The sequence below is a fragment of the Camelus bactrianus genome, chromosome 1 (genome assembly GCF_048773025.1).
Source record: "Camelus bactrianus isolate YW-2024 breed Bactrian camel chromosome 1, ASM4877302v1, whole genome shotgun sequence".
Taxonomy (NCBI): domain Eukaryota; kingdom Metazoa; phylum Chordata; class Mammalia; order Artiodactyla; family Camelidae; genus Camelus; species Camelus bactrianus.
In genome coordinates this window covers 55,883,863-55,897,496 of record NC_133539.1, presented here as the reverse complement: position 1 = coordinate 55,897,496, position 13,634 = coordinate 55,883,863, and the positions used below count along the sequence as shown (strand labels likewise).

At 37.6% G+C, this 13,634-nt stretch overlaps 1 protein-coding gene across 3 annotated transcripts in view; it reads left to right on the top strand.

Moving 5' to 3' along the window:
- The window catches only part of TMEM39A (transmembrane protein 39A), a 30,310-nt gene extending 17,388 nt beyond the window's left edge, over positions 1–12,922 (top strand). Inside the window, exons 6-9 of one of the 3 annotated variants that reach the window (XR_012507098.1) lie at positions 6,443–6,791; positions 7,572–7,759; positions 8,642–9,786; positions 12,442–12,469. Coding sequence is in view for 1 of the 3 variants with exons in the window: in XM_010970841.3 (XP_010969143.1) it covers positions 6,443–6,791; positions 7,572–7,759; positions 9,666–9,786; positions 12,442–12,675 (892 nt within the window). In the remaining 2 variants the exon portion in view is untranslated. Of the gene's footprint in view, positions 1–6,442; positions 6,792–7,571; positions 7,760–8,641; positions 9,787–12,441 lie in introns of those variants that run through there. The other 2 variants (XR_006720401.2, XM_010970841.3) reach the window with 2 other exon arrangements.
- The last annotated feature ends 712 nt before the right edge of the window (positions 12,923–13,634 follow it).

The following is a 13,634-nucleotide window of genomic DNA, read 5'->3' as shown; positions in this document are numbered from 1 at the left end:
CATATGTGCTTTTGTGTAAGCCTTCTTTGACTCAACATGTTGTTTTTTAGATTTGTCCATGTGGTTGCATGTGTCAGTAATATTTCATTGTATGAATATACTACAGTTTGTTTATTCTCCTATTGTTGGACACCTGGGTTGTTTCCAGTTTTTGACTACTATTAAAAATAAAAACTTACGCACATTCTTATGCTAGCATTTTTTGTGAGGATACCTCTTCCTTCTCTTGAGAGAAGTATCTAGGAGTGGCATTGCTAGGCCACAATATAGGAGTATGTTGGAGTATATATAGTTTTATAAAAGTCTACCAGACTTTTTCCCAAAGGAGTGGTGTCACTTTATCCTCCCATCAATTCTGGAAGAGTCTGGTTGCTCCATGTTTTTGCTAGCAGTTTATGTTTTCCATTTTTAAAATTGTAGCCTTCCTGATGGTTGTTTAGTGGTATCTTATGGTACATATTAGCTTATTACACTAACTATTTTGCATATTTTTAGCTTGTATACTTGTATACATTTGGCTAATACTTTCTTCATCAGATATTAATAGATTGCAGTAATTTATTAAGCTATTATGATGTGTTAAGTGTTCGGCTAGGTGGTGTTTATAAACATCACCTCATGAAATCATCACAGTAACCCAGGATGTAGCATATTTAGTCTGCTGTGACAAAGACAAAATACTAGTGGCTTTAAAAAGTTAGAAGTTTGTTCTTCTCTCCTGTACAGTATGTATGAAATGTATCGTGGATAGTGGTGGCAGCTCTTTAGTGTCAAGACCTAGGCTCCTGCTGTCCTTTTGCTCCACCCTCCCTAGCAGCATAGATTGCAAAGGAGGCTGGAAAATAAGTCTTTAGCAGGGCAGCTGTATCTCAACTAAAAATTCTGTTGCTATGGAAGAACGGAACAGTGGCTATTGGCAGAAAATTAGCAGTCTTTGCCATAGGTTAAAATGGATTAAGTGATTAAAAAACTTTCCCGTGGTTAGACAATGAAGAAGGACTCAGGTCTTTTGGATTCCAGGGCCCTTGTCTTAACCATCAGTCTAAATTCAGTGTTTCTCAAAGTGTGGTTTACAGAACAACAGCATCAGCATCACCTCGAAATTTGTTAGAAATAGAAATTCTCAGAATCTACCCCAAACTGAAACTGAAATTCTAGAAAGTAGGGCTCAGCAGTTTGTCTCTTAACAAGCCCTCCAGATGATTCTGATGCTTGCTCAAGTTTGAGAATCATTACTTTATACCATTTATGGTGCTGAAGTGTAAGCATGTATTTATATGGGTAGTCACAGTGTAAAGTAAAGGCATACTCAGAGATTGTGCAGCCAAGTTGGCAGGAATAGTCATTCTAGCGGTTCTTTGTTAAGTCTAATAATATTGCTTAAACAGTTATTTAAGGCACTCATCAACTCAGTTCATAGAGTGAACTTTATATGTTATAAACATCATTTTTCATGATTCGTATTTCTTATAAGGTGTATGCTATATATTTTACATCAGTTTCTGTATTTCTGTATTAATATTTCAGCTGTTTAAGTTGGAAACAAATGGTTTAGTTACTCTGTTTACCAACAATAGCTGGTTGAATCGTTTAGAAGGTTAGCCATATCTAGCTTGGTACGGATATATTAAGGAATATTTTGGCCAGACTGGAGAGGAGTACAATCCCCATCAAAATGGCTAGCAAACTTTTTCATGTCTTTTTAGATATATAAAGAAGCTTACTCATTCTTGGAGGCTCTCCACAGCCTTGTAAAACAATGAAACAAGTATGTAATTGAAACAAATTTTAGGTCTAAATACATTTACCTTCTTTACTTTTTAAAAGATTTATAATCTAACTTTTACCTAATTTCAATTTAAAAACCAACTATCAGAAATAGACACAACGTAAATTGACTGTACTTCAATAAAAAATATACATACCCAAAAACCCAACTATCAGAAATTTAAAATACTAGGTAACTAAGTTAAAATATTAAGGCAATTAGGACTTTCAAGCTAACTTTCATTTTCTTTCACATTTGCTTTAATAAATGCATCATTATTCGTTAAAAATTAAAATGCTAGGCAGTAGCTGTAACTACATCTTTATTTTCTTATCTATTCATTGGTTAACAAAAGGGACTCCGGCCTCTTTTTTGTTTCCTTTTTTTTTTGTTATTATTTTAATTTGATTCTCAAATAGCTTCTCAATTTAGTGTAAATTAGTCAAAAGACTAACAGTTGTAGCTCTTACATATATCTTGAATCTGTCCACTGCTCTTCATAATCTCTGCTATTCTAAATCTCCATCTGGTCTTCTGGTAATCTATTCTTGTCATCTTCCACACTATTTTTCATTGTAGCCAGAATGATTTTCAAAGTGGAAGTTGAATTATGTTACTAACCCTCTAAAATTCTTCGAATGAATCATTTTCTTTACCTTACAAAGCCCTCCATGCTCTAAACCTTTTTTTTAAACATTTTTTATTGAGGTATAGTCATTTTACAATGTTGTGTCAAATTCCAGTGTAGAGCACAATTTTTCACTTATACATGAACGTACATATATTCATTGTCACTTTTTTTTTTTTTTTGCTGTGAGCTACCACAAGATCTTATATATATTTCCCTGTGCTATGCAGTATAATCTTGTTTATCTATTCTACATATGCCTGTCAGTATCTACAAATTTTGTACTCCCAGTCTATCCCTTCCCACCTCCCTCCCCCTTGGTAACCACAAGTTTTGTATTCTGTGTCTATGAGTCTGTTTCTGTTTTGTATTTATGTTCTGTTTTTTTTTTTTTTTTTTTTTTTAAGATTCCACACATGAGCGATCTCATATGGTATTTTTCTTTCTCTTTCGGGCTTACTTCACTTAGAATGACATTCTCCAGGAACATCCATGTTGCTGCAAATGGAGTTACATTGTTTTTTATGTCTGAATGGTATTCCATTGTATAAATATACCACATCTTCTTTATCCAGTCATCTGTTGATGGACATTTAGGCTGTCTCCATGTCTTGGCTATTGTAAATAGTGCTGCTGTGAACATTGGGGTGCAGGTGTCTTTTTGAAGTAGGGTTTCTTCTGGATTTATGCCCAGGAGCGGCATTTCTGGGTCATATGGTAAGTCTATTCCTAGTCTTTTGAGGAATCTCCATACTGTTTTCCACAAACTGCATTCCCACCAGCACTGTAGGAGGGTTCCCTTTTCTCCACAGCCTCTCCAGCACTTGTCATTTGTGGGTTTTTGAATGATGGCCATTGTGACTAGTGCGAGGTGATACCTCGTTGTAGTTTTGATTTGCATTCCTCTGATAATTAGCGATATTAAGCACTTTTTCATGTGCCTATTGATCATTTGTATGTCTTCCTTGGAGAATTGCTTGTTTAGGTCTTCTGCCCATTTTTGGATTGGATTGTTTTTTTCATATTAAGTCGTATGAGCTGCTTATGTATTCTGAAGATCAAGCCTTTGTTGGTTTCATTTGCAAAAATTTTCTTCCATTCCGTAGGTTGTCGTTTTGTTATACTTATGGTTTCCTTTGCTGTGCAGAAGCTTGTAAGTTTAATTAGGTCCCATTTATTTATTCTTGCTTTTATTTCTATTGCTTGGGTAGACTGCCTTAGGAGGACATTTTTGAGATGTATGTCAGATAATGTTTTGCCTATATTTTCTTCTAGGAGGTTTATTGTATCTTGTCTTATGTTTAAGTCTTTGATCCATTTTGAATTTATTTTTGTGTATGGTGTAGGGGAGTGTTCTAGCTTCATTGATTTACATGCTGCTGTCCAGTTTTCCCACCATTTGCTGAAGAGACTCTATTCCATTGTATATTCTTGCCTCCTTTGTCGAAGATGAGTTGACCAAAAATTTGTAGGTTCATTTCTGGGCTCTCTATTCTGTTCCATTGGTCTATATGTCTGTTTTTGTACCAATACCATGCTGTCTTGATTACTGTAGCTCTATAGTATTGTCTGAAATCTGGGAGAGTTATTCCTCCAGCCTCTTTCTTTTTCTTCAGTAACGTTTTGGCAATTCTAGGTCTTTTGTGGTTGTGTATAAATTTTATTATGATTTGTTCTAGTTCTGTGAAGTATGTCCTGGGTAATTTGATAGGGATTGCATTAAATCTGAAGATTGCCTTGGGCAGTATGACCATTTTAACAATATCAATTCTTCCAATCCAGGAGCATGGGATATCTTTCCATTTTTTTAAGTCTTCTTTAATTTCCTTCATCAGTGTTTTATAGTTTTCTGTGTATAATTCTTTCACCTCCTTGGTTAAATATACTCCTAGGTATTTTTATTACTTTGGGTGCTATTTTAAAGGGGATTGTTTCTTTACTTTCTTTTTCTGTTGATTCATCATTAGTGTAAAGAAATGCAACTGATTTTTGAACATTAATCTTGTAACCTGCTACCTTGCTGAATTCTTCAATTATTTCTAGTAGTTTTTGTGTGGACCTTTTAGGGTTTTTTTATATATAGTATCATGTCATCTGCATATAGTGACACTTTTACCTCTTCTTCTAAGCCTTTGTTGGTACCCTGTATTAGTTGTCTGTTAACATATGCTGTAACAAATATCCGTAGAGCCATGGTAGCATACCACACTATGTATTTATTGTGCATATGTTGGGGTCAGCTGGAAGTCAGGAGGCTCTCCTGATCTTATCTGGGTTCAGTCTCATATGTGGGATTGACTGGCTCGCTGTCAGTTTAGGCAACTCGGACAGCTGAACTCTGCTGCACAAGTGTCTCATGCTCTGGCAGGTAAGCCTGGACATGGTCACATGAAATTGACAGTGTCAAGAGAACAGGCCTCAGTGTGCAAGCCCATTTCAAGTTTCTGGTCACAGCATGTCTACTGACATCCCATTGGCCAAAACACATCACATCACTGAGCGCAATATGGATATAGGGCAGGATCATCTTACCCATGGCATGAGGGCTGTGCAGTTACATGACAAGGAAGAGTAAAGAAATGGGGCCATCATTGCAATCTAACACACACCCCAGCCTCTCACCCCCACCACTACACATGCAGTTTGTGTTCAGCAGTATTGAACTTGAAGCCTTCTCTGGCTTGCGCAGTTTTGCACATGTGTCAGTTCTTCTGCCTGACAGTTCTACATTTACCCCTCCCATCGTACTACTCCAGGGCACATTCACAGTGGATCCCAGAGCTGCTGCTAACCATCCTCTTACTTAGTAATAAGCTCATCCTTTTTCCCTCTATAGAAAACTATGAACAGGTGACATTTGTTAATTTTTTAAATAAAATGTGTAACTAAATAATAATATGTTTTTTATTTTTTATTTTTTGTATATAAGATGTCTTTTTATTTGCTATTTTTAACATCTAAATTTATGTCTGTGAAATGACCATTTTATTTATAATACCTGGATCACAATGTGGAAGTTACTTAATGAGGACCTGGGGAAGTGTTTAAAATTTTTTTAAGGAACCAAAGGTTGGAGCAACTATAAGAAGTTATGAAAAGTCTCACAAATATTCAGTCCTTTAAGTAATTCTGCTTGTAGAAATTTATTTATTATACTTCTAGAATTGTTTTCATTAATCCAGAAATATTTATTTAGTGCCTGCTATGTTTCAGCCACTGTTCCAGACATCAAGGATACAGCAGTGAATTAATAAGCAGACTAAAACCTCTGGTTCTTGGAGCTTACATTGTAGTGAGGGGAAGATAGACCAAGGGAAAGAAAGTGAAAATTGAAAAGCTAATAAACATGTAAAATAAGATCAGTGGAGAAAATAACCAGGCAAGGGGAACTAGGTGTGCCTGTGGGAGTGTAGCAGGTGATGTGGTAGGGAGGCAGGGGGGCCCCTTAGTAAGAAGGAGGAATTTGAAACAAGCCATTTGAAAATTACCAGATGTCCACAAAGATTTCGGGAAAAGCCTTATCCCACTGGAGTTTGTGATAGTGAAAAATAAGAAACAGTCTGAGTTTCCAACAAAAGAAAGTCTGAGTTTCCAACAAGAGGTAAGTTATGGTATAGCCATATGAGAACACTACAGGACCTTTTAGAATTGTTACAGAAAAATAGTTTATAACATGAGAAAATGCTCAGTACATGCACATACACATAAGCATACACACAACGTTAAAGCAGCAGTATATAAAATAGTCTGTACTGTGTGAAGCTAAACATATCAAAAGTATAAAGTCTGTGCACCCAATTGTAAAAATTATAAAAATGATCATTTCTAGGTAATTTATATTGTCAGTGTGATTTTCTGTAGTTCCTGTTCTACAATGAATATATATTGCCTTTGTGGGAAGAAGTTAAGGAGCTTCCCAGATAATGAATTTATCATCAGCAGAATCCCTGTTACTTCATGTTCACTCTGATGTTATGAGATCAGTTATGAGATCTGATCTTAGGTGGCATCAGTGGTCTCATTTTCATCCTCCCTTTTTTCTTCAGGTTTGGTGTTTATGTTCCTCTCTGCTGTTTCCACCAAGATAGTAGAGCTCATCTGCTCCTTACAGACTATAACTATGTGGTTCAGCACCAGGCGGTAGAGGAAAGTGCCTCAGCTGTGGGTGGCTTGGCCAAATCCAAAGACTTTATCTCCTTACTGCTGGAGTCTCTAAAAGAACAGTTTAATAATGCCACGCCCATCCCCACCCACAGTTGCCCCCTGTCTCCAGACCTCATTCGCAATGAAGTAGAATGTCTGAAAGCAGATTTCAACCACAGAATCAAGGAAGTTCTCTTCAACTCCCTCTTCAGTGCCTACTATGTTGCATTTCTCCCCCTGTGTTTTGTGAAGGTAAGTGGCTACTTGGTTTTATATGCTTCCTGGATTTGTGTGTGAATGACATAAACTGGGTATTTCTTATTTAATCCCCCTTTTCTCTGTCTCCCCTTTGGCAGCCTGGATGGTGGAGTTCGGCTGCATCTGGAGTACACTAATACCTGGTTGGTGGATAGATATTTCCATATCTGTGATGCACCTGTGGTGGTCCCTTCTTTTTTCTTTTCTATTTTTTTAAAAAAATTTTTTCCAGTTTCCGGGAAGAATAAACGTGTACAATAGAATCAATGTTCTATTGGTAGCTTAAGAGAACTGAGGTTTCAAAAAAATTCAGCTTACCATGGTTGATCTTACTATGGTTATCAGGAGTTCCCTTGAATTTAATGTAACCTCTGTCTAAACTTTAATTTACTTCAGTAGAAAAGAAAAATGGTCTGGATGTCATTTGGGCCCAGAATCTTCTGGGTCATTTTAGTGCCCTTCCTTCACCCACTGAGAAGCACATCTGCGGCCGGAGTGACCACTCACAGAGAGCACTCACTTCTTATAGAAAGGAAACACTTGAAGTATAATTGCTTCTCCAATTGCCTCCCAGCCCTAACTCATACAGCCAGAAAGTCAGGTTGAAGGATTTTGGAGGACTCTGCTCTTGAACTCTCTGCACGGACAGCAGGACAACAAATGCATGTGTGACTCAGTGTGGCATTTGTCTGCAGGGCGTATGTACACGCACCCATCCCTGTCTTCTTGCTCACTAGTACATGGATCATTTCTCTCTCTTCTGATCTCTTTCAGAGTACCCAGTACTATGACATGCGCTGGTCGTGTGAGCACCTCATTATGGTGTGGATCAATGCTTTTGTCATGCTCACCACACAACTGCTGCCATCCAAATACTGTGATTTGCTACATAAATCAGCTGCTCACCTGGGCAAGTGGCAGAAGCTTGAGCATGGGTCCTACAGCAACGCTCCACAGCACATGTAAGTAGGTTAGAGGGTAAAACCACGTAACATCTTCCTACATGCTGCTGATCACGTTTATTTGCTTTGTATGTCATTCTTGTTCTTGGCTTTGAACATTTTAATTTTTAGTTTTTGTCTACATGGATGCTTGTCATCACTCTAAACTGAACGCAGGGGACTTTAACTCATTTCCGCCACCATCCCCAGTCCCTCCTTAAATGTCTCCTACCTTTCACTCCCCAGTCCCTCTAGAATGTGTAATTTGTTTCCCAAGCTATAATCTTGGAGTTTTCTTTCAGTTTTAACCCTTGGCCCAAATTCAAAGAGTCATGATATGTTTTTAATTCTCTTTAGAAGACTGTTAAATCCATCTTCTCATCTTCATTGCCACAGCTAAAAATAGTTGCTAGCTAATCATCTTACCTTAGGCAGCTGGAATTTGTTTCTCTCATCTTTTCTAACAAATGTAAATTTGTTCTAGTAATTTTCCAAGCCTGCATTTTTCATTGTGTCTTTCTTTCCTTCCTAAACTCACTAATGAATGTTGCCCTGCTTCTCCTGTGTTTAAATGAAAACTGTCTGTAATTGAGTTCTTTCAGAGTATTCCTCTCATTGTGTCCCCCGTCAGCCATTTCTCTGCATGTTCCCTATGGTCCCAAATGGCTGACTTTGGAACCCTTTTATTCTCCTGCTTCTGAGCCCTTCATCATACCTTTCTCTCAGACCTGTTCCATCTCCATCTTCATCTTCATCTTCCTCCCGTTTATAATTTGAACATTTCACAAATTTCATCACCTAGAAATTCTTTCCTAATTAAGTGGGACAGATTGAGGTGACATCCCCTTCCTCTCTCCCCCTAAGCGTGCTCCCTTCAATTATCTGCCTTGATGTCTGATACAGATTAGCACAGGCCTTCAAGCCCAGGAACTGAAAGAGATTGGGCCAGGCTGAAAAGAAACCCGACTGTGGGCAAAGGACAAATTTCAATAAAAATTGAAAATACAATCCACAGTACTAGTACTGTACATCTTCAGGCTCCTGATGGCACATGGCCATGAGGTGTATCATCACTTTAATGCTGGTAAGTGTGAGCAAGGCCGGCGGAACATTTTCTGAACTGGGAAAGCTTCAGGGTGCTAGAATTTTTTTTTTCTTTAACATATCTAAAATGCTGTCCCAGTTCTTACCCTAGGAGACTAACCTTTCCAAAATCAGGAAGAGATGAATTAACTTAGATTTTTAAAAAATCTTAACCTGAAGATCCTCATCCCCACCCCAACTCCATTACATTGGTGCCGGAAAGGATGAAGCTTCTTCCGTAACTTCTTTTTCCTAGAGAAACCTCTATAAAAATAAACCAAGAAGGCGGTAAAAAGGAAAGTCTGTGTGTCAGTACCTTGTGTGTCTCTGTGTTCTTCTGTATGGGTTCTCACATATAAAACATTTGAAGTGTGTAATAAATAAACTGATTTTCTATAGCTTTTTGGGATGCAATTCTGCAGTAAATGTCACGCTAATTTGATAATGTTAATTGATCCACTGTTGTTACCATCCACTTTCTCTTGTTCCCTCTAGCATTTCCTCCGATAGACTCTGCTCACTTGGGACTGAGGTGACAGTCCACCTGCTTACACTCGATTTTCTAGCTCATAGACGCCTTACTTTCACATTTACTTCTGCTTGTTCTCCTAAGCCTCTTAAGTCCTTTGACACTTTGCAGTTTCTCTCTACTGTATAGCAGTGAAATTATAATAAATCCTTTCTAACTCCTTCCAGTTTGACCGTGGAATAATCGTATTTTCAGAATTCAGGCAGATGAATCCTTGAATACTGAATCCTTCCCATAGAAATAGAGCTGGCCTTGCCAGACGCTGTTTTATCTGTAATCGCCTGTGTGCTAACATTGCATTTCTTTCTCCCTTAGTTGGTCAGAAAATACAATATGGCCTCAAGGGGTGCTGGTGCGACACAGCAGGTGCTTGTATAGAGCCATGGGGCCTTACAACGTGGCGGTGCCTTCAGACGTATCCCATGCCCGCTTTTATGCAAGTACCACTTATTTCTTTTCAAACATAAGCTTAGGGGTAAGTGTTAGGAGGCTGCTCTGTGTGTAAGCATCTAGCACGGTGTGTAGCACATACTAGGAAATTAATGCATGTAATTATTCCACTACTGTAATGGCCCCTGTCCTTTGCAAATACCTTCTGAAAGGCAGTTTGAAGGTAAAATACCAAGATCTCAACTTAAATAGCTTGTCTGGTTTCTCTAGTTATATTGGAATTTGTTGAGTCTAGAATTACTTGAAAAAGTATACAATTACTTGATTTCCTTTTTCATCTTATAACTTTTATTTGTAATAGTTTGGTTTAGTGGTGTCCTTATATTGTATCTGTGTATCCTTAAGCAATATTTAGTATAGTAATAATGTGATGGTTTTTTGTTTTTTGTTTTTTTGTTTTTTGTTTTTTGTTTTTTTTGGTATTTGTCATATATCTCATCTCCTGAAATATCTTCCCCTTTGAAAGTCAGGCAAATGGCATGATCTGTGGCCTTTTACCTTTTCTTAGATTACAGGGATAAAAAAGCTTAGAAGTTAAAAAGGAAAAAGCAATAGACACCCAGTAAACCCCACTTCTGTCCCACTTGAATTTACGCCTTGGGTTATGTTCTGTATGATCTTACAGTTTTCCAGGAATTCTGGCTCTAGGAGGCAGAAGTATATACTTAGAAGGGCCAGCTAATCAATGGGAGTGGGGAAAAGAAGGTACATGCAGGGCACTGGTTTTAGTGAAAATGCCTGTAGTGCATTGTCCTTGAGTGGAGATCGTATTTATTCTGAAAGAGAATTGGGGGTTTTATTTATTTATATATCCATCCATTCATTCATTCATTTATTACTTAAATCCCTCTCTCCGTCCCATTCTTCCCATCATCCCTTGTGATTCCTTGTGATGGTACGAGGACTTTCTGGTTCTGTGGGTATTTGCTACTAAGGCCTTTTAATTAAATACTGGGAACTTGCCTCAGGGCAGCATTCTTGTAAATACCATGGTAGGGGAGGGTGGGGCAAGGTGATAGACCCTTGAATGAGGAAACTACAGGCATCTCCTAGACTCCTGTGAGACTGCCTTAAGATGGAGGCATGGACTTAAGTTACAACTGCATAAGCATTTGGTTTCTACATAGAGTATTTAATTTAGCCTGTTGAATTCCACAGGCCACTAATGATTTGTGTTGGCCCTTGTGGTCCCTTGGAAACCTACAGTAACCAAATAATTTATTGGAATTTTCTGCTTGAAAAATAAGTATTTTCTTGCTAGTGTTAGACAGCTGAAGAATCAGGTGGAAACCATAGAAGAAAGATTAAGGAAATTAACTTATTACTGATTTTGTGTGACCAAACAGGTGAATCAGTGGTTGTCAAAGTGATGGTTGGGTCACTTACATATAAGTTACCTGGCTCATTCTTTAAATAGTGATTCTGGGCCCCACCCCCCACCCCCAGCCCAAACTTCTGAGTCAATCTATGAAGGATCTCAGGTATTTTCAGTATTTGCATATTTAGAAATGTTTCTTAGGCACACTGAAGTCTGAGGAAACTCACTTAAAATGTGCCTGTTACGTATAGCTATTAGAATTTAAGGTCTGTCCTCGCATTTCCTCATTCAGTTTATGGCTTATTAGCACATTTAATGATGATTGTTATAATGTCACAGAATCTGAAATAGCCTGAGGTTTTTTTTAGAATATTATTTCTGAGCCAATTTTATACATATTACTGGATATCATGTAATAAAACCCAGATTAAACATTTTCTTCCTCCCACAGAAGAATCTTGAGTACCTGGCTGCCTTTCAGAGCTGTCATGATAATTTGGCTTTATTCTCAGATTTGAGCCCTGAGGTCTGAGTCAGTTCTAATAGATCTAATATGCTGCTGTTACCACAGTCTGCCACCTGTGACTTTTATCTTTCTATTCATAATGCATTTTTATTGGTCAACCAGGATTTAGCCTTTTTGAATAAAGAATTTGGTAGGACTGAAAATAGCTCTGTTTTAACCAAACTTTAATTCTGACTAACTTTTCCTTTATTCTTTTCAATATCCAGAAAAACTAAATAAAACAAACAGCATGGTGGGTGACAGTTTAAGAAAAAATTAAGAAATTACTGTATAGATATTTCAACTTAAAATACCTCCTCTTCTTCCACACTTGTCTAATATAGGTGTTTATGTCTTAGACCAGCCCACAAACTAATGATTTTTATATTTTTAAATTGTTATGACTTACCTACATTATATCCTTAGTTTTTGCCTTTTGACTTACAAAGTCTAAAATATTTCCCATTTTGTCCTTTATTTAGCCCTTGTCTTAGATAGATAAATATACTTCTGGTTATCTCAAATAAAATATATACCTAAGGTATAATCTAGGAAAAATCTTTAGAGGCAGAGTTCTTTTGGATGTAATCCCTTTTCATGTCTCAGAGGCATTAAAATAAAATATATTTCATTATTCCTTGAGCAAAAAGGAAAAGGTTTGGGTCTCTATAGCAAGAAATAGCCTGATTGGTATTCAATAAAGATATCTACTCGTTAGTGGTAAGGAACATGTAAATATGAAATAATTTTAGAAAAAAATGTGAAAATAACTACAGTCTTTTTTATGAAATAACCTTTGCTTTTTAACTTCCTTACAGTTCCTATTTCATCGTCCATTAAGGCTGTTAAATCTGCTCATCCTTATTGAGGGCAGTGTCGTCTTCTACCAGCTCTATTCCTTGCTGCGGTCGGAGAAGTGGAACCACACACTCTCCATGGCTCTCATCCTCTTCTGCAACTACTATGTTTTATTTAAGCTCCTCCGGGACAGAATAGTATTAGGCAGGGCATATTCCTACCCACTGAACAGTTATGAACTCAAGGCAAACTAAGCTGCCTCTCAACAATGAGGGCGAACTCAGATAAAAATATTTTCATACGTTCTATTTTTTTCTTGCAATTTTTATAAATATTTAAGATATTTTATATTTTGTATACTATTATGTTTTGAAAGGCGGGAAGGGCAAGGGATATTAAATGTATCCATGAACAAGGTGATGTGATCTTTCATGTGTTAGTGTATTTGAATAATATACAGGGGAGAGGTGCACCTCTCCAGTAAAGAGATTGATCTGTCTCTATGGCTCTGGAATAACTCATTCATTTATGAACACATCTCATATATCACTTGACACAGTGCCTTTGGTGTGTCTGCTTTCCTTCTCATCCTTCGTATTAGCTTTAGTCCTCAGTTGGCCTTATTGCTACACAAAGGGAACTCAGTGGAGTTGCCTGACAGCACTTGTTCTTTTTCTTTGACTGGCTAATAGTGTTGGAATACATTGGGGGAAAGCAGGGTTTAGTCCTGGGTGGAATTCTCTTTGTTGCCTACTTGGTGGAGGAAGCATTTCTAAGATAAGCAACTCAGCATTCTATCTGCCCTATGACATTTAAATGTGCTTTTGAATAATCTACCATCCTGAAACAGGAGATTGCTATCATTTTCTCTGTTTATTACACTTGTTTTGCCTCTGAAGATTTTCCTTTCATTGTTAGCTGTTTGAAATAATACTTTTTGGGACAGAATAGAATGCCCACACTCATGAAGGAGCTGGTGTGTGACTGATCTTGGGAGAGGATGAGCACAGGTGCCCTGCGTGGGGTCTGGGCACGTTGAAGACGCCAAGTAACTGGAAGAGTGGCTGCAGTCTGGCAGCAGCCCCCCTACAGTGGCATGTTTGGAGTTGTGAACGGAAGTGAAATATGAGAAGTTACCTCTTTGTCCTCGGGTAATTTGATCTACGTGTGTTTTTAATTTCACACTCTGGAAACTTCGTCTGTGAACAGTAAC